This window comes from Bos javanicus, chromosome 8 (genome assembly GCF_032452875.1).
Source record: "Bos javanicus breed banteng chromosome 8, ARS-OSU_banteng_1.0, whole genome shotgun sequence".
In the NCBI taxonomy this organism is placed as follows: domain Eukaryota; kingdom Metazoa; phylum Chordata; class Mammalia; order Artiodactyla; family Bovidae; genus Bos; species Bos javanicus.
This window is the reverse complement of record NC_083875.1, coordinates 78179480-78201309: the sequence shown is the minus strand read 5'-3', so window position 1 is coordinate 78201309 and position 21830 is coordinate 78179480. Positions and strand designations below refer to the sequence as shown.

The 21830-nt window shown below is 41.4% G+C and overlaps 1 protein-coding gene across 3 annotated transcripts in view; it reads left to right on the top strand.

Moving 5' to 3' along the window:
- The window catches only part of SLC28A3 (solute carrier family 28 member 3), a 76782-nt gene extending 57955 nt beyond the window's left edge, over window positions 1–18827 (top strand). For all 3 annotated transcript variants that reach the window (XM_061426051.1, XM_061426050.1, XM_061426052.1), the window contains 9 exons: window positions 179–259; window positions 2169–2294; window positions 3938–4068; window positions 7115–7283; window positions 7683–7880; window positions 13491–13572; window positions 15032–15130; window positions 15367–15487; window positions 17222–18827. In XM_061426051.1, coding sequence (XP_061282035.1) covers window positions 179–259; window positions 2169–2294; window positions 3938–4068; window positions 7115–7283; window positions 7683–7880; window positions 13491–13572; window positions 15032–15130; window positions 15367–15487; window positions 17222–17348 — 1134 coding nt within the window. In that variant the 3' untranslated portion in view covers window positions 17349–18827. The remainder of the gene's footprint in view (window positions 1–178; window positions 260–2168; window positions 2295–3937; window positions 4069–7114; window positions 7284–7682; window positions 7881–13490; window positions 13573–15031; window positions 15131–15366; window positions 15488–17221) is intronic.
- The last annotated feature ends 3003 nt before the right edge of the window (window positions 18828–21830 follow it).

Below are 21830 nucleotides of genomic sequence, written 5' to 3'. Positions count from 1 at the left end.
TTTAATCACCTACTTTGTCCCTTTATTCTGTCCCTATCAATAAGGTATATATATTCAAGTTTAGTACAATTGTTGAAGTCCTCAGCATTTTCCTCCATTTTAAAGATTTTTATCCCTACTTTGAAGTTCTGTGTGTACAAACAGTTCTTTACTGACTTTATCCTTGTTTGCCTTTTAGGTTGGATGGGTAATGCTAGTGACTATGGGAACATCTCCTGTTGAATCTGTAGTAGCTTCTGGCAATATATTTATTGGACAGGTAAGTTGTAAAATCAAAAAAACAAAACATCTGCTAAAATGGATACTCTTTCCAGAAAGAGAAAAAAAAAATGTTTTTAATGACAGTGTTATTTCCTTTACTGTAGGAGGAAGGTATCAAGATAAGGAACCCTCAATATTAATAATGTGTAGACTCCAAGGGTAGAGAGAGAGAGAGACAGAGAGAGAGCGCTCTTCTAAGAGAGTCCATGCCTAGTGTGGAATTTGGGTTCTTGGAAATTTATGGACAGGAAGAAAAACTGAATCATTTTATCAAAGCATAGGGCTTCTCATGCATAGATTCTCAACAAATCTTTTCTGAATTAACTGAGTTGTTGAGGTTTCTGACCCACCCATCAAAGGCTAGCAGCTCATCTACTCAGATGGAGTTCACCATTCGTCTTGAAGCTGCAAATATGTAACAGGCAGCCTCTCATTCTTTAGTACTAATATAAAGCTTGTGGCAATGAAAGAGACCAAGAAAGGCTTTCCCCCAAGAACCATGCAGCCATATCAGTACTTAAGCTCATTCTCAACTTATCTGAACCGTCCAACAGTCTCTTTGCTGAGCCTAAAGAAAAATGCTGATGAACAAAAGCATTTTCATCTTCCTTATCTATCACATACATTTTTGCCTGAAGTCCATTTAAACAGAGAAACATGTTGCTAAGGGACATCTCTCAAAATGGCAGCATTCCTAAGGGGTATATAAGTAAGAAATCCTCATCACTTAGGATACATAACTGCAGGCAGAATGGAATCACACACCAAGGAAACCAGGTATGAATACTTGCTAGCATGGCTATGCAAGGAAACTGAATTTGAAGCAAAAATCAAGTCACCCCGAAAAACACATGGCCCCAAATTAAAAGGCTTACAATTGCTCCAGGCGGCTGAGCCTTCTGATTGGTAAGCCTAGCTTACTAGCCTAGAGCAGAGCTCTTTCCCTAGTAGTTGAAATTATTATAATTATAGCCATAAAATCCCTCAGGACTAATTAGGGCACCATCTTGAGCTGATTACTCCTACCTGCAGGGTAAGAGGGCTCAGGTACTGAGTTTCTATTTAGTCCATAAATTGAAGCTCAACACACTCAATCTTATAGAACAATTAGAAATAATTAGGGGAAAATTGTAAAATTGCACACATGCTCCTGTGGTGCTCAATTTGATACTTAATATGTACTTAATATGCTAAAAGTACAGCTGTTATTTATGGAGAGTCCCACACTGTAGGCCACCTGCCCTCCTTAATGGAACTCAAGCCTTTACAACTATATTCTAATTGATGCCTTTCCATGCAAGTAGGGGTAGTTCTCTGATTTTCAGTTAGGGAAAGGCCCATGGGCACCGGTCCTTGTTATTGCTGGTATTTTTTAATACTTGTGTCTTTGTTTCCCTATGGTATCAGCAAAGAGGTTAGGGTATGTTGAGATGAAGCTGGGAGATGGGAAGTCACAGAGGTTTGGGAATCATAGTTTCCAAGGCCAGGCCACTGGATAGAGTTACTTGGCCCATGGTTGTCCAACCTTAGAAAAGAGTACCAAGTCATCAGAGTCCAATCCTAGGGTAGGCAGGAGCCTTACATAAACTGGCCTTACGAACTTCACACATGACTCTGTATATACACTGCCCTAGAGTCCAAAAGACCCAGACATTGATGGTATAGGTTCATAAACATGAACACTCATCAGAACCACCAGCAAGTTCATTAAAACACTGCTGCTGGACCCAGCCCTAGAGTTTTCCATTAAGTAATTCTGAGAACTTATGGGTCTAACAAATTCCTGGGTCAAGCTGATGGAACTGGCCTGAAGTCCACTCTTAGAAATTCTGCTGTAGAGAATGGAATTTTGAGTAGTAGCCTCTCCTCCTCAGGGAACGTTTAATCTGGTCGCTTTGTATTTCCAGACCGAGTCTCCTCTGCTGGTCCGACCGTATTTACCATACGTCACCAAGTCTGAACTCCACGCAATCATGACCGCTGGGTTCTCTACCATTGCTGGAAGTGTCTTAGGTGCATACATCTCTTTTGGGGTAAGAATGTTTCAGGCTTAACTTATGGAAAAATTCAATCTTTTTTTTTTTTTCTTTACTATTGTTATTTCGGTTCTTTCCTTTACTACTGCTGCCAGATAAGGAGGCAAAAAGAGTATCCCTTTTTTCTGTATAGATGGTCACAGTTCTTTTGGCATTTGAATAGAGTGACCCCAAGGAGCTTTGGTGTTTCACGTTCATATCCCAGGCACCTAAACATGAACTATATCCAACCATACCAGAATGAAATCTGGTATTTCAATCATAACCTCATATTATGAGGTTACTTCGGGTGAAAATTTAAATATGTAAAAAAAAAAATTTAACTATTACAGACACTAGTTAAAGGCCATCTAGGTCAGGCCTTAGCAAACTCTGGCCCAGGGGCAAATTTAGATCACTTTGGTTTTTTTTTTTTTTAATAACTACAGTTTAATTGGAAGCCAGCTATTCGTGTTCATTATCTAAGCAGCTTTTATGATACAGAGTTGAGTAGTTGTGGCCCCAAAAGCCAAAACTATTTACCCTTTACAAAAAGCTTTTTCTGACTCCTGGCTTACAGCAGAGATTCTCAAAACCTACTTCACATTAGAATCACCTGGGATTTTTAAAAAGCTTTTGAAAGCCCTAATGCCCAGGTGCATACCCCAGAGTAATTCATCCAGAATCTCTTGGGATGAGACCCAGGCATCAATATTATTTTTCAGTCCTCAGATTTCATTGTATAGCCCAGTTTGAGAGCCGTTGGTCTATGGGATGGGGCTGAAGAATGTTATGGTAACCGGTGCACATGCCTCGAGCACAGAGCTTAGAGCCTCCAGTGGAAAAATGGAATAACATAGCAGTTGCGTGGTCCAGCTGATGAGGAATTCACATAAGATAGGCAAGTTTCAATCCAGGACTTCATCCAAATCTTACAGAGCCAATCAGTGGGAAGAAGAAAGACAAAAAGGGTAGAGACCTCAGGAACAGCAGTTTGACTCATGCCCCAGATGGATCGCTATAGGAATTCTGCCTACAAAACTGTGCTGGATGGAATGGGAGTAGGGAGGGAGGAGCAGATTCTATAATTCTGGAAACACAGGGAAGAGAATCCAGAAACAAGATGAGGTTGTGGAAGGGAAAGGGAAAGAGTTTAAGCAGAACTGCAGTGAGGAAAACAAAAACAACTTACAGATTAAAGGGACTCTGAATAAACGGATATTATGTAGAGGCACAAAGGACATCAGGAAAGCAAAAGGAAGATGGAGAGGGTGTATGCATGCCTGCACCCCAGATACCCATCAACTAAATTGAGGACATAATGAAATAGCTTTAGGGGCTATTTGAACATTTGAAAGAACAACAGAGAGGTAGAGTTATCGTCTTAGAAAGTTCCTAAACACAGGATTAATTCTCTTCTGAAATGGTCAAATTTTGGTTTGTGCTTCTCCAAAAGATTTGGTCAACTGATGCCATCTCCCTTCTCTCAAGTTGATGCCCAGGATATGACTATTGAGCTTTTCCAAGCCTCCAAAGAAACACTGATTTCTGGCACAGAATCAATGCCTGCCCATCACCTCCCTTGTAAGGCATTTGGGTCATTCATTCTAAACACAACAGAAAAGCTAAACCTTAAACTGGTCTTTCTCTTGAAATCACAGGTTTCATCCTCTCACTTGTTAACTGCTTCAGTTATGTCTGCACCTGCGGCATTGGCTATTTCTAAACTTTTTTGGCCTGAGACAGAAACACCTAAAATAAACCTCAAGAATGCCATGAAAATGGAAAGTGGGTAAGTGGAACAAGTTCACCTAGTTAATAGTTAATTACTACAAAAGTAGGAGGCTGGGGGTGGGGGAGGGGAGTTTTGCTGCAAATTCGAAGTGCAGCAAAAATTTTATTATCAGAGAACACAGTGAATTAAAGTGAATTTAATTTCACATAACTATGTAGACTCTATCCAAAATATCTTCTTTCAACACTCAAGGAAGTCTTTCCTAACTACCAGTACCTAAATGTCAATGCATTTCCTTGACTGTTCATTGTAGGCATTTCATTTAATTAACTTTTTTTTAGATTGAAGTATAGTTGGTTTATTTTTCTGGGCTCCAAAATTACTACAGATGGTGACTGCAGCCATGAAATTAAAAGACGCTTACTCCTTGGAAGGAAAGTTATGACCAACCTAGATAGCATATTCAAAAGCAGAGACATTACTTTGCCAACAAAGGTTCGTCTAGTTAAGGCTATGGTTTCTCCTGTGGTCATGTATGGATGTGGGAGTTGGACTGTGAAGAAGGCTGAGCACCAAAGAATTGATGCTTTTGAACTGTGGTGTTGGAAAAGACTCTTGGGAGTCCCTTGGACTGCAAGGAGATCCAACCAGTCCATTCTGAAGGAGATCAGCCCTGGGATTTCTTTGGAAGGAATGATGCTAAAGCTGAAACTCCAGTACTTTGGCCACCTCATGCGAAGAGTTGACTCATTGGAAAAGACTCTGATGCTGGGAGGGATTGGGGGCAGGAGGAGAAGGGGACAAGAGAGGATGAGATAGCTGGATGGCATCACTGACTCGATGGACGTGAGTCTGGGTGAACTCCGGGAGTTGGTGATGGACAGGGAGGCCTGGCATGCTGCAATTCATGGGGTCACAAAGAGTCAGACACGACTGAGTGACTGATCTGATCTGATCTGATAGTTGGTTTGTGATATTATATTAGGTTCAGGTGAATATATCATTAGTTTTAAATATCATATAGAGTTCATTGTGGCTCCCCTGGTAGCTCAGCGGTTAAGGATCCACCTACAATTCAGGAGACACAGGAGACATGGGTTTGATCCCTGGGTCAGGAAGATCCCCTGGAGAAGGAAATGGCAACCCACCCCAGTATTCTTGCCAGGAAAATCCCAGAGGACAGAGGAGCATGGCAGGCTGCAGTCCACAGGGTCACAAAGAGTCAGACGCAACTGACCAACTGAACCCACACATAGGCTTCACTGGGCCATGATTTAAGACTGTTGGAAAATCATAGGATCACCATTTCCAGAAGTTTCTTATATAATAGGGATGATGAGATGTGATATTAGTTTTCCTAACCCCTCTTAGGTTCATTTACTTTTTGCTCTTTTTGAAAGAAAGAGAAAGGGGTGGGAAAAAAATAAGGAATTTAGGGTGTTCAAAAGTATGTCATTATATAACGGAATTTATCAACCAATATGTTTCTGAGATTCATCCATTGTTTGTATGTAGAGAATCATAACCATGAGTGGAAAACCAAGTTGCCAAAGTATCTATATGGAATATGTGGATTTCACTTATAAATAGCTAGCAAATGTGTAAACTAACACAATATATTATTCAGGGGAAAGAAAATTAAAAAGGGAATCTTTTTTTTATTTTATTTTATTTTTAAACTTTACAATATTGTATTAGTTTTGCCAAATATTGAAATGAATCCACCACAGGTATACCTGTGTTCCCCATCCTGAACCCTCCTCCCTCCTCCCTCCCCATACCCTCCCTCTGGGTCGTCCTAGTGCACCAGCCCCAAGCATCCAGTATCATGCATCGAACCTGGACTGGCGACTCGTTTCATACATGATATTATACATGTTTCAATGCCATTCTCCCAAATCTCCCCACCCTCTCCCTCTCCCACAGAGTCCATAAGACGGATCTATACATCAGTGTCTCTTTTGCTGTCTCGTACACAGGGTTATTGTTACCATCTTTCTAAATTCCATATATATGCATTAGTATACTGTATTGGTGTTTTTCTTTCTGGCTTACTTCACTCTGTATAATAGGTTCCAGTTTCATCCATCTCATTAGAACTGATTCAAATGTATTCTTTTTAATGGCTGAGTAATACTCCATTGTGTATATGTACCACAGCTTTCTTATCCATTCATCTGCTGATGGACATCTAGGTTGCTTCCATGTCCTGGCTATTACAAACAGTGCTGCGATGAACATTGCGGTACACGTGTCTCTTTCCCTTCTGGTTTCCTCAGTGTGTATGCCCAGCAGTGGGATTGCTGGATCATAAGGCAGTTCTATTTCCAGTTTTTTAAGGAATCTCCACACTGTTCTCCATAGTGGCTATACTAGTTTGCATTCCCACCAACAGTGTAATAGAGTTCTAAAAAGGGAATCTTAAAGCAAATCCTAGTGGGCCAAGTACCTCTGAGATTAGAGAGAAGAAGATGTGATTAACGAGGGAGTGCTCAAAGCTGTTGTGACATTCCATTTCTTAAAAGAGATGATGGATGCGACACAGACCTTCCTTGAATTGTTACTTCTTATACTGTGAACTCCCGGGTGAACTCCAAGAGTTGGTGATGGACAGGGAGGCCTGGCATGCTGTGATTCATGGGGTTGCAAAGAGTCAGACACGACTGAGCGACTGAACTGACTGACTGATACTGTGAATATTTTATAAATATTCTCTGGAAGCCATCAAATATAATTGTTTAAACCTATAATATTTTATTCTTTTTTGTTATAAACTATTTATTATATTAATTATTAATATATTAATAAATATAATAAATATAATACAATATATTAATTAATTGTATTAATTATTATAAATTTTATTATAAATTATTTCCCCAAATTAAAAGAGTGACACTCATATGCCCATCACCTACTCTCAAAAACTAAATCCTTTCATGATTTCGTGGTGAGTATTTCAGCCAGGACATGGGTTTGTCTCTCCATTCAAATGAGTTTGTCTCTCCATTCAAATGAGCTCCAATTATGCCATTTCTACACCTATGATGTCCATCCACTGACAATCCTTTAGTAATTCTGGAATTGCTATTTTTTGATAAAGTGATTCAAGGAATCTCCTAGAAGCTGCAACACAGGGAGCATCCTCATCCATTTCCCTGGTGGCGAACATTGCCGTGAATTTGATTGCCTTCCTAGCTCTGCTGTCTTTTATGAATTCAGCCCTGTCCTGGTTGGGAAACATGTTTGACTACCCACAACTGAGTTTTGAGGTACAATTCTATCATATTCCTCCTCCTTTTCATTTCTGCCAATCTTTGTTAAAAATAAAGCTGGTTTATGAATTGTCTATAATATACTCTAACTGGCTATAGTGCACTCTTCTACCATGTACAGACTTACCAGGAACCCCCCAACTTCCCACCCCTCTCTCCTCCTTCCCCCAACACATTCATTCCTGACTCCTTCCCCCAAATCCTACCTTACTTCAAATGACCAGTTTCAACCTTTACTTCTAAAGAATAAAGAGAGGCTAGAGGAGGCACAGGGATTTCTTTGCCTAAGGACACAGAGGGGATGGGAACAATCTGGTCATAGGCATGAGACCCAAAAACTGGAAGCAAATCACTGCTCTAATGAGGTCTTCTTTTTTTTTTTTTTTTTTTTTGTAGGTAATATGCTCCTACGTCTTCATGCCCTTTGCCTTCATGATGGGAGTAGACTGGCAAGATAGCTTTATGGTTGCCAAACTCATAGGTTATAAGACATTCTTCAATGAATTTGTGGCTTATCAGCAACTCTCAAAGTTGATCTCTTTAAGGCAAGTGGGTGGACCCAAATTTGTGGATGGTGTGCAGCAATACATGTCGGTGAGTACATTTCCTTCCCAATATACTTCAACACATACATACATTCATCAAATAGCTGCTGGTGCCTCTGTGTGCCAGGTACCATGCCAGGTATTTGGGGTACATCAGAGAAGAAAACAGGCCCCAAATCTTTGACTTCACAATCGGGCTACGTTGAGTTAATCACAGGGCATGCATGTGCACATGTGTGTATGTGATTGTGTGTAGAAAGAAACACAGCTAATCTTTACCACTATGATCATTTACTTTTGAGCCACTATCAGTGCAAGTCCATGAGCTGGGATTATAGCCAATAGCTCAACTGATAAAGAATCCATCTGCAATGCAGAAGACCCCGGTTCAATTCCTGGGTTGGGAAGATCTGCTGAAGAAGGGATAGGCTACCGACTCCAGTATTCTTGGACTTCCCTGGTGGCTCAGCTGGCAAAGAATCTGCCTGCAATGCAGGAGATCTGGGTTTGATCCCTGGGTTGGGAAGATCCCCTGGGAAAAGGGAATGGCTACCCACTCCAGTATTCTGGCCTGGAGAATTCTGTGGACTATATAGTCCATGGAGTTGCAAAGAGTCAGACACAACTACGTGACTTTCACTTTCACATCAGATATTTATGGAATGTCTTCTTTGAGCACTGCGCTGTGGATGGCTGCCACAGTGTTAAATGAGTGATAAAGCCTCTGTTCTCATGGGACTCTTCATCTAATGATCATGAAGTTCTTTTTCTTCCTGTTTAAGAAACTGTTTGATCTCTGAGAAACTGCCCAAGTGCCGCCTAGTGCCTATACTAAAGAGGCAGTGAGACACAACAACTATCCTCCAAGTGAATGAGGGAAGAAAAAAAGCTCAGGCCCTATAATTATGGCACGATTTCAGGTCCATAGCCTGCAAGGAGATGCTCATGTCTACTTGGCCTTGAATGGGATGAGGGAATCCAGGTGAGGCTGTTATCTCAGCCATATTTGCAGCTGAGTCTCCAGCTTCTACTTTTCTGAAGAACAGAATTGTCACACATGGAAACTCTGAGGGAAATGGCGAACATTTCCTACCACCAACATTACTCATCAAAACAATCTGCTTGGAATTAACGTCCTAGGCACATATTTGGCTTTAAAGGGAAAGGGAAGGAAAAGCATGCTGTTCAAGGTTCTGAGACTGCCCACCTCTGACCATCTCTCCCAGCCTCCCAAACACCAAACACGCAGATTACTCCCACGTGTTACACAAATATAACAGCATACTCCAGGGAAGTATTGATTTGTATTTATGGTCAGGGGCATTTTGACCCACACATCTGAGATGAACAATAGCTCTGCAGGTCTCCTGTTTCTCAGTGTTCATTCTTCAACTGACCACACAATGGAGCTTGGCCAAACATCCTCATCATTTGGATGCCACCACAAACTAGCTGGCTTCCCTGCCAAAAATAAAGAATAGGCTACATTAAGTGAAATGTTTTCCATCCCCTACTGCCGGTTGCCTGGAAAAAGTAGTTTTGTTATTAAGCAAAGTGAGCTCTCAGTTCTGGCTGTACTAAGCAAGTTTGTGAACAGGTTATTAAGAGGATAGAAATAGAACAGTAAAGCTGATGTGGGTTGGGAGTGAGCCTAACCAGGGGCAGACTCACAGGAGGATATTTGGAGATAGGAACTCAATGGCTTTTGCTATTGTTGAGTCACAAAGGGGAAAGCATTTTGTTTTTCCAAATGTCTTATTTCCAGTCAACCAAATGGGGACGAGTTCTTACAATTTCTGTTTACCAACCAACAAGTGGTGGGAGTATCCCACCATCTCTTGGAAAAGGTACAATGTGACTAAAGCATACAACCTGGGTCCGTAAGGCAAAAACACAGTGTTATCCATTGAAGTATGCACACTGATGACCTTCATCTAAGTGTTCAGAATGCATATGTACAGATGGCCAACTGACACATGGAAAGATGCCCATCACTAATTATTAGAGAAATGAAAATCAAACTGCAATGAGCACAATCGCACATCAGTCAGAAGGACCATCATTAAAGTCTACAAATAACAAATGCTGGAGAGGGAATGGAGAAAAGGGAGCCCTCCTACACCGTTGGTTGGAATGTAAATTGGTACAGCCACTATGGAAAATAGTATGGAGGTTCCCTGAGAGCTCAGTTGGTAAATAATCCACCCGCAATGCAGGAGACCCCAGTTTGATTCCTGGTCAGGAAGATCTGCTGGAGAAGGGATAGGTTACCCACTCCAGTATTCTTGGGCTTCCCTTGTGGCTCAGCTGGTAAACAATCTGCCTGCAATGCAGGAGACCTGGGTTCGATCCCTAGGTTGGGAAGATCCCCTGGAGAAGGGAGAGGCTACCCACTCCAGTATTCTGGCCTGGAGAATTCCATGGACTGTATAGTCCATGGGGTCGCAAAAGTCAGACATGACTGAGAGACTTTCACTTTCACTTTTCCTCAAAAAACTAAAACTAGAGTGACCATATGATCCAACAATCCCATTCCTGGGAATATACTCAGAGAAAAGTGTAACCCCAGTGTTCATAGCAACACTATTTACAATAGCCAAGACATGGAAGCAATCTAAATGTCCATCAATGGATGAATGGATAAAGAAGATATGGTACATATACACAATAGAATACAACTTAGCCATAAAAAATAATAAAATAATGTCATTTAGAGCAACGTAGATGAACCTATTATCATACTAAGTAAAGTAAGTCAGAAAGAGAAAGACAAATACCATATGATATCACTTATATCTAAGTGAAATCTAAAATATAACACAAATGAAATTATTTATGAAGCAGACACAGAGTCACAGACATGAAAAACAAAGTTACAGTTACCAAAGGGGAAAGAGAAAAGAAGGGATAAATTAGGTTTGGTACTGGCAGATTAAAACTACTATACATAGATAAACAATAAGGTCCTACTGTATAGACCAGCAAACTAAATTTATACCCTGTAATAAACCATAATGGAAAAGAATACATATCTGTATATAATAAATATATATATATATATATATCTGAATCATTTTGCTGAGCAGAAGAAACTAACAAAACAGTGTAAATCAAATATACTTCAGTTTAAAAAAAAAAAGAGGAATGCATATGTAGCACGTTACCCCCAGAATGAGCCCTTTATCACTCCATCATTTTCACCATCTTCTTTTTCTTAGAATAAAGATAATACTTTCCATGTTTGTTTGTTTACACATAAAACGTACCATGGTACAGAGCTCAAAGGCACAAGAGGTGTACAGGGAAAGGAAGCCATCCTCCCTATTTCTCTACGATTCCGCTCCTCTCCACATTTCGCATCATGCTCTCTGCTGTTAGCAATGCTCTTTGCCCTTGGCAACGTATCTTGGATGCCTGTGACACAATATGAACACATCATAACTTATTTCAACCAGTCCCTCGTTGATGAGCACTATTCCAATTTTTTAGCTATTAGAAGTAATGCTGCAATGACTTTCCTTGTACCTGTGGCATCTTTGATCCAGTACAAGGAGAGCTGAAGGAACTATTATTAATTTCCTAGTACAGTGCAGCTCTTTCTATCACATAACTCTTGGGCAAAGGCTAAGTGGAATCATCCCAGCCTCCTTTTCCTCTTATTATAAGACCCTATGTGGCCACATCTGTGTCCCTTCTTCCCCTAGATCCTCAGAAATGAGGAGGGAATCTTAAGCACTTTTTGCCATCTCCTTCCCCATGGCCTCTTAACAAGCTTGCCTATTTTTGAAGCCAATTGAACTAAATGAAAAAGCAATAGACTGAGCAGGGGACAAGAATGAGCTTTTCCGCAAACAGTGGACCGCCCAAATACTTGAAATATTTTTTTTTCCCTGTCTGCATGATGATGGAGAATATCAACAAAGGAGTTCTCAGAAATTGTGAAAGAGAAGAGGAGCTTTATAATCAACAAAAAAACTTACCATTACCACTTGAACCTTGAACATGAGCTTTTAAAAATTCAGTTAGTGAAAAAAAAAAAAGAAAAAAAAGGCACTGCTACTTTTGATAGAGCGTTAGCCTGGTTTGTTCTTCAAAACAAATCATAGATTTTTCAGGATTTTGGTAAAGAAAATTATTGCCTTGGTCATGTGGGCACCTTTGCCACTTTGGCTGTGCCTCTGGTGAACAACTGAGCCCACTGAATCTTCCAAGCCTCCCACAGTCAGCTGCTCAATCTGAGGAAGATTATCTGGACTGAGCAGCATGTCTTGTCCATTGGAACAGAGGAGGAGGGTCATGCTCATGCTTCCAAGAATCCACCTACCATCTTCTCATCTTTCCCTGTAAAAAGACTATTCACTCTCCTAGTACCTAATATTCCTATAATCTGGTCAGAGCTGAGGAAAAAAGAAAGGCAAGCACACACACAGATAGCGGAAAGGAACCTCTCTGCTATCTGTGAACTTCCTTTTTGCTAAGATAATTCCTTTTCACTGAAGTATAATTTACATACCAAAAAAGGCCTATATTTTGATAAATCTGTCACCTTTGTAACCACGCCCACAGTCAAGATAATGAACATTTCCACCACACTTAGAAAACTTCCCTTGGCCAGTTGTCAACAACACCTCATCCCACCCCAACCCAGTCCCAGGAAACCAGTGATCTTTCTCTCACTATAAATCATTTTTGCTTGTTCTAGAATTTCGTATAAATGGATTCAGGATTCATATTGTTGCATGTGTTCGTTTTTTCCTTTCTATTGTAGAGTAGTATCCTATTTTATGGATATCCACACTTTATTTATCCATCTGGCTATTGAAGGACATTTGAGTTGTTTCCAGCTTGGGGCTATTATGAATAAAGCTGCTTTAAATACTCATGTACAATCTCCTTATAGGCATATGCTTTTATTTCTCCTGGGAACATTCCTAGGAGTGGTATTAGTGCTCATACAGGCTCTTATGTTAATTCAATTACAAAAAAACCTGCTAGGTATGTTCATATTTTACGAACAGGCTGTGCCACTTTACATTCCCACTAACAGTGTATAAGAATTCCCATTGCTCCACATCCTTGCCAACACTTCATGTTGTTCATCTTTTTTTGCCGTTTTAATGGATGCATAGTGATAGTTTATTGTTTTCATTTAATTTTCATTTTCCTGGTGACAATTGATGTCAAACATCTTCTGCTGTGCTTATTGTGGCCACTTGCATATCTTTCATGAAATCTTTTTATCTGTTTTTTATTGGGTGCTTGTCTTCTTAATGAGTTATAGCATTTCTTTATACATTCTGAATAAGTCCTCTGTCAAATAAATGTAATGTGAGTATTTTCTAGAACCAATTTTGTATCATCAGCAGCTAATACTTTGCCTGACACAATATAAAAGTTATCATTGAGCAGAAAATAGCATTTGTAGAGGCCAAGACTACCAATCTCAGAACTTCATGAAGTCTCTGAACCCACACAGCCCCTTTTCCTTCCTCAAAATTCAGGGGGAGATGGAAAAAACAACGGGTGTTTGACACCATACACTGTACATTTACCTGTCAATAGTGATTTCATAGTCAGAATTGGAAGCCCAGTTAGGATATCAGATTTACTAAACTAGGTCACATCAGGTATACATCTGTGTGTTTATGCTTATTTCCAGATGCGTTCTGAGGCAATCTCCACTTATGCTCTCTGTGGCTTTGCCAATTTTGGTTCCCTGGGAATAGTGATCGGCGGACTCAGTAAGTGAAAAGAATATTCTTCACCGACAGATACAGTGTAAACGTGCTTCTGATCTCCATGTTGCTCTGTAACATTATTTGTGTTAGAAAAAGAGACACTGCAACAGCAGTTAATTCTTTGGGGCCTATTTTTGCCCCCGCTCTGCAATGTACTTTTCCTATGTGTGTCCTGGCTAACATCAGGAGTGAGTTCAGTCCCTCAGTCGTGTCCGACTCTTTGCGACCCTATGAATCGTAGCACGCCAGGCCTCCCTGTCCATCACCAACTCTCGGAGTTCACTGAGACTCACGTCCATCAAGTCAGTGATACCATTCAGCCATCTCATCCTCTGTCGTCCCCTTCTGCTCCTGCCCCCAATCCCTCCCAGCATCAGAGTCTTTTCCAATGAGTCAACTCTTCGCATGAGGTAGCCAAAGTACTGGAGTTTCAGCTTTAGCATCATTCCTTCCACAGAAATCCCAGGGCTGATCTCCTTCAGAATGGACTGGTTGGATCTCCTTGCAGTCCAAGGGACTCTTCTCCAACACCACAGTTCAAAAGCATCAATTCTTTGGTGCTCAGCTTTCTTCACAGTCCAACTCTCACATCCATACATGACCACTGGAAAAACCATGGCCTTGACTAGATGGACCTTTGTTGGCAAAGTAATGTCTCTGCTTTTGAATATGCTATCTAGGTTGGTCATAACTTTTCTTCCAAGGAGTAAGCGTCTTTTAATTTCAATGGCTGCAGTCACCATCTGCAGTGATTTTGGAGCCCAGAAAAATAAAGTCTGACACGGTTTCCACTGTTTCCCCATCTATTTGCCATGAAGTGATGGGACTGGATGCCATGATTTTCGTTTTCTGAATGTTGAGCTTTAAGCCAACTTTTTCACTCTCCTCTTTCACTTTCATCAAGAGGCTTTTGAGTTCCTCTTCACTTTCTGCCATAAGGGTGGTGTCATCTGCATATCTGAGGTTATTGATATTTCTCCCGGCAATCTTGATTCCAGCTTGTGCTCCTTGTACAGATATTATTACCCCACTCAAAGATGACAAATACATTTCACTTTGCATGCCAATTCCAGTAGATTTTTAATGACCACCTGGAGAAGGATTCTGAGGGCCAGTGGAAGTTCAATGGGAAAATGCTGTGATTAATTAATTCTGTGCCACCATAGGCAAAGAAGGGGATGGTGAGAGATGAGTTGCAGATATTTGGGATCCCTCCTTGCAACCCATTTACCTTGCCGTGCCCTTAACACACTGTGAGGTCTCCTACGCCAGAGAAACTTCTCTGGGTGTGGAGCTCATCACTTAGTTCTTGAATCTTGAATTTTCCCACTCAGTTTACAAAAGGAAAAGAAAAGTCAGCTGACCTGAGACTCCAGCCCTAGAACTCTCAGAGGCAGAGAATTTGGAATTTAAATCAATATCCTCAACATTAACCTTTCATACTTTCTTTCACGTTCCCCAGCTTCCATGGCTCCTTCAAGAAAGCGTGACATCACCGCAGGAGCAATGAGAGCTCTGATTGCGGGGACCATCGCCTGCTTCCTGACGGCCTGCATCGCAGGTATTATATTGTGTTGTTTGTGTCCTGTCTCCCTGCACTCACAGGATGGCAACATTGGGGGGACAGTGCCCACCACTTACATACACAGCATATGTTGCTGTAGAGAACTGAGAGGCAGAGCTGCTCTTAAGCATACTGTGATGTGAAATGTGTGGAGCATGGTGGAGAAGTCAAGAATAGAAGAAGAGTTCGGTGACATCATTAATTAAATAAATGGCACTCTGTTCCACTTCTAGGCATGCTTACCAACACTCCTGTAGACATCAACTGCCACCACATTTTGGAGAATGCCTTCAACTCCGGCTTAGTCAGAAATACAACCAACGTCGTATCTTGTTGCCAGGGTCTACTGAGCAGGTATTGTACTTTTGATGATAACTTCTTTATAGTCATCATTAATAATAAAAATACCGTCCACTTATTATAACTTCATAACTCTTCATAACCCTGCGTGGCAGTTCTAACCACCTTTCATCTTTTTATTTATTTATGACTATACTGGTTCTTTGTTGCTGAGTGTGGGCTTTCTCCAGGTGCAGCCAGCAGGGGCTACTCTTTGTTGTGGCATTGTGGTGCATGGGCTCCTCACTGCAGTGACTTCTCACTGTGGATCATAGGTTTTAGGTACCTAGGCTTCTGTAGTTGAGGCACACTAGATTCTAGAGTGCAGGCTCAGTGGTTGTGGCACACAGGCTTAGTTGCTCCACAGCATGTGGAATCTTCCTGGACTAGGGACCGAACCTTTGTCCCTTACATTGGTAGGTGGATTCTAAACCACTAGACCACCAGGGGATCCCAAAACACCTCCATCTTGACTTTTCTCAACTAAGACTAGAAACCATAACACTAACCAATGCTGCTCAAACATTTTAATATGCCCCCAGCTGTGTATTAGGCACTGTATGAATTAGCTCAGTTAAACCTTGCAACCACTGTATAAGTTGGGCACTATTGCTTTTTTAAGCATTAGATAAAATCAGGGCTTGGAGAAACTATGTCACTTACTGAAGCAAAATGAGTGCAAGCAAGAGTAAGATAGAAGGAGCCAAGAAAATTTGAGTCTTTCTGCCCAGACCCTTATCTAAGACCCTAGTACTAGTTACTAGGTACTGCCTCCCTTTCAAAAGTATCGAGCAATGCAGACTACCCTGACAGCATGCTGGTGATGAGCCTCTGTGGATGAGGGGCCATCAGTGACTCATGCCAGCCCTCCAATCTTGTACAGTTTCTATCTTCAAAATCAGTATCACCACTCCATCTGCCCTTCTTAAGGTGCAAGTTTTGGGGGTTTTTTAAAATATAATTTTATTTATTTATTTTTGGCTGTGCTGGACTTTGGCTGTGGCATGGGTCTTTCTCTAGTTGCAGTGAGCAGGTGTGACTCTCCGGTTGCAGTGCATGGGCTTCTCATTTCAGTGGCCTCTCTTCTTGCAGAGCATCAACTCTAGGGCACGTGGACTTCAGTAGTTGAGGCTCCCAGGCTCTAGAGCTCAGATTCAGTAGCTGTGGTGTATGGGGTTAGCTGGTCCGCAGCACGTAGGATTCTCCGAGCCCAGGGATCAAACTTATGTCTCCTGCATTGGCGGGAGGATTCCTTTCCACTGAGCCACCAGGGAAGCCCCATGTGCAAGTGTTTTATAAAGATTGATTCTATCTTTTATTTGTTTACTCTGGAGGAAATAAGGTGAGTCTTTCAGGCCAAACAGGGTTTAAGAGCCAAAACTACTTTATCCTTAACCCACCCTAACCAGAATGTTAGGCTTCCCTGGTAGCTCAGATGGTAAAGAATCTGCCTGCAATGTGGCAGACCCAGGTTCAATCCCTGGGTTGGAAAGATTTCCTGGAAAAGGGTATCGCAATTCACTCCAGTATTCATGCCTGCAGAACTGCATAGACAGAGGAGCCTGGTGGGCTACAGTCCATAGGGTTACAGAGTCAGACACCACTGAGTGACGAACACTAACACTAACTGGAATGTGAGGGAAGAAATAGGCTTCCTACCCTGTGCTATGTCTCATGTGTCATCTTCTGTTCATCTTCTATTTCTGTCTTTGAAGTCTCAACTAACTATTTTATTCTCCTTTGCTCCAGCGCTGTTGTCAAGGGTCCTGGTGAGGTCATCCCAACCGGAAACCATAGCCTATATTCTTTGAAGAACTGCTGCAACTTGTTGAATACACCAACACTGAACTGCAGTTGGATTCCTAACGTACTTTGAGTCCAGCCACTCCTCCAACAGAACTCTTAAGTACAGGTGCTGAATTTTCTGCTTTGAGGAGAGTGGGGAGAAACAAGCTATTTCCACAGATCAATACTTCTGTCACAGAGTTTCAACTTTAAAGAAGAAAACCAGGAGTGAATGCTTCAGGTCTATAGCATCTTCTTCCTCCCCTTTCTTCTCCTCCCCACTACTGAGAATTACTTATTTTGGTGTCCCAAAGTGACATGTTGGAGACAATGCAAAGATGCTTTTTAGTGAAATGTTCATCACCAATGATCTTAATGGCATAAAGACCACATTATATGAGGAAACACAAATACTAATGACTGGATTAAATGGGCTTCACCCAAAAGAAAGAATGTGAGAAAGGTTTTGGAATACCTTAAGTAATTTATTTGTGTTTTCATTTTTGTCCATACACAAGAGTAATTTTTTAAATCCATGTGTAAATAGTTGATTTGTATGTGTTGTGTGTGTATGTGTAGTGGTGATGAAGTGGGAACATAAATGGTATTTGCATGTCCTTTCCCTCTGTTCTATATGTTCTGGTGTCAGCCTTCATAAAAGCCTATGGCACAGTATGTAAGAGATGCCAGTTATTCATATGTTGGTTCTCCTCTGTTTACTATGACTATTATTTTTCTCTCTCACTCTTTTTTCTCTTTTTAACTCTTTGCATTTCTCTACTCTGTTTTATTCCTGAGAGTTAAAGTCTCCCCCTTTTCAAATTCAAAAATTAATATTCATTTTTAATAAAAAGTGGCAATATTACACATATACCCCTTTCTCTCCATCCTATTCACTCCAGTCTCTTTCCAGTACCACACTCGGAAATTATTGTTAATGGGCTGGTACTGAGGGAGGGAGATATTATTTCTAAGTCATGTGATGAGAATAGATAGTAAGGGGGTAAGGATCAGGCAAATGACCTGGTGAGCACTTGAGGCTTGCTGCCTCCAGAAATCTTATCAATACTGTGTGAACTTTGTGAGTGGTGCTGGGCTAGGTGGAAGTTTCCCTTTTCCCAGTAAAGCTATTCAGTTGAAGGTTTTGGTAGACAGTGATGACTTCACTCTTCTTTGGCAGATGTAGATACTAGAGAGCTATTTATTCCTCATAGTATATCCTCCACCCACCCGTAGTCTTCTGAAATGGCAAAGATGGAGTGTCTTTGTATTTCCTGTGTGTTTCCTTGGCTGTCGCCCAAGGTCACCCAGCGCTGTTTTGCACTCACCCAGCATAGAAAGTTGCTGTCAGCCTATGCACCCTGACCTTGTTTCAAGCCAAGGCTGTGAAATGAAGAATTTTGCATTCTGTCTTATCTGTGCCTGGAATGCGAAGTCTCCACCCTTCTTTCTGAGTCTATCTTCACACTGATACAGTTTTCATTAACCTGAAAGTCCTTTTTCAAATACAGTATTGTGAGTCCAGATATGAATGTTTCCTAATCTCAATAAAGAGGGACATTTACTGCTTCTTATTCTCCTTATTATTTTCCACTGATTTGCAAACAGAGAAGGGGTCAGAAGTGGCATTTCTCTCTCCAATCCAGAAGCTGTGGTTACAAACAAATTCTCTGACACCACAGAAGCCTTAGGGTCACAGCTAAGAATAGATTGGAGTCATGAAATATGGAAATTTTTCTTGATTTTTCTTTCCATTGATAAAATCAGCACATCCAAGCAGTTAGGTCTGAGTGAGGTCTCTGTAACTATACAGATTATTAACATGCATTCATTTTGCAAATACTCCCACCTAATTGTTCTTGTGTTTCTATAGTTTAATTAAGCTGGTAGGCCATTGTGAAGAGCTTAAGACATGCACCTGCCCAATGAGGCTGACTTCCAATTACAGAACAATTCCAAAATCAGGAATGATTATAAAGAAGGTATTAAAGGACAACAGTGTTCCAGGAAGGATTAAACTACAATGAATGTACTGGAGCAGGGGAAGCAGAAGCAATCATTCACATTTTCAACAGGCAGGAGCACAGGATTAAAGAAGACATGCTTGGTACAGGCGCACCATATGGTGCTAATTGTCCTAAAAAATACTTATCTTTTTACAACTGTGTGTGCATGCGTGTGTGCTCAGTTGTGTATCTTTGCAACCCCATGGACTGTAGATCACCAGGCTCCTCTGTCCATGGAATTTTCCAAGTAAGAATACTGGAGTGGGTTGCCATTTCCTTCTCCAGGGGGGTCTTTCCAAGTCAGGGATTAAAGCATCTCTTGCATCTCCTGTGTTGGCAGGTGGATTATTTACCACTTGTGCCACGTTTTACAATCTGTTAATAAAAACAACTTTTCACTTAAACTAAAGCAGGAAGAAAAGGTCCCATTGGCCATTCTTTTTCTGACTCTAAAGACAACAAGCATTCATGATGATGAGTGTATTTTCCTTCATATGACAAAGGCCCTGTGACTGCCCTGGACGTAGAGAGAGTTCTTCCTACCCTGGTCGCTAGTGGGCCACTTGGCATTTCTATTTCAAGAGACTCTAGAAAGTAGACAATAGTTCAGTTCAGTTCAGTTGCTCAGTTGTGTCCGACTTTTTGAGACCCCATGAACCACAACACACCAGGCCTCCCTGTCCATCACCAACTCCCAGAGTCCACCCAAACCCACGTCCATCGAGTTGATGACGCCATCCAACCATCTCATCCTCTGTCGTCCCCTTCTCCTCCTGCCCTCAATCTTTCCCAGCATCAGGGTCTTTTCCAGTGAGTCAGCTCTTCACATCAGGTGGCCGAAGTATTGGAGTTTCAGCTTCAACATCAGTCCTTCCAATGAACACCCAGGACTGGTCTCCTTTAGCATGGACTGGTTGGATCTCCTTGCAGTCCAAGGGACTCTCAAGAGTCTTCTCCAACACCATAGTTCAAAAGCATCAATTATTCAGCACTCAGCTTTTTTCACAGTCCAACTCTCACATCCATACATGACCACTGGAAAAACCATAGCCTTGGCTAGATGGACCTTTGTTGGCAAAGTAATGTCTCTGCTTTTCAACATGCTATCTAGGTTGGTCATAACTTTCCTTCCGAGGAGTAAGCGTCTTTTAATTTCATGGCTGCAATCACCATCTGCAGTGATTTTGGAGCCCAGAAAAATAAAGTCTGACACTGTTTCCACTGTTTCCCCATCTATTTGCCATGAAGTGATGGGACCAGATGCCATGCTCTTAGTTTTCTGAATGTTGAGCTTTAAGCCAACTTTTTCACTTTCCTCTTTCACTTTCATCAAGAGGCTCTTTAGTTCTTCTTCACTTTCTGCCATAAGGGTGGTGTCTTTTGCATATCTGAGGTTATTTATATTTCTCCCGGAAATCTTGATTCCAGCTTGTGCTTCCTCAAGCCCAGCGTTTCTCATGATGTACTCTGCATATAAGTTAAATAAGCAGGGTGACAATATACAGCCTTGACGTACTCCTTTTCCTATTTGGAACCAGTCTGTTGTTCCATATCCAGTTCTAACTTTTGCTTCCTGACCTGCATACAGGTTTCTCAAGAGGCACGTCAGGTGGTCTGGTATGCTTATACTCTTTCAGAATTGTCCACAGTTTATTGTGATCCACATAGTCAAAGGCTTTGGCATAGTCAATAAAGCCGAAATAGATGTTTTTCTGGAACTCTCTTGCTTTTTCGATGATCCATCAGATGTTGGCAATTTGATCTCTGGTTCCTTTGCCTTTTCTAAAACTAGCTTGAACATCTGAAAGTTTGCGGTTCACATATTGCTGAAGCCTGGCTTGGAGAATTTTCAAACCAGCTCCCCTACTCACTCTGCCTCTTGCAAAATAGGAAGACAGTGACTGAACTTTAGGGATACATTTCATAAATGGAACAGAGAAAAGCACTCAAATACCAATCTTGCAATTTTGTTCTCTGGCAACTGCCAACCCCCATTTTTTTTTCTTTTTTCGACCATATCCTGTGGCTTGCAGGATCTTAGTTCCCTGACCAGGGATTGAACCCAGGTCCAGTACAGTGAAAGCGTGGAGTTCTAACCACTGGAGCACCAGGGAATTCCCCAACCACTTTAGTATGAGAAACCAAGTTTAGGGAAAAAAACGATGTCTTGCAAGTCATGTTTACATGCAGAATCAGCTCCATATCTTCCATGCACTGGGCATGCTTCCAGTAATACTCATAAAATAAGAGGACTGTAGAATCCTAAGTCACTCAGAAATGTCTCATTTCCTTGCACTTCCCAGCCCACCCCCACTTGGAAGTCATGTAGAGCTACCTATGATTTAGTAATCTGTAGATTACTGTAGCTAATAGGGCCTTCCCAGGTGGCTCAGTGGTAAAGATTCCATCTGCCACTGCAGAAGACACAAGAGACGCAGATTCAATCCCTGGGTCACAAAGATCCCCTGGAGTAGGAATGGCAATCCACTCCAGTATTCTTGCCTGGAAAATTTCATGGACAGAGGAGCCTGATGGGCTACAGTCCATCGGGTCACAAAAAGTCGGAC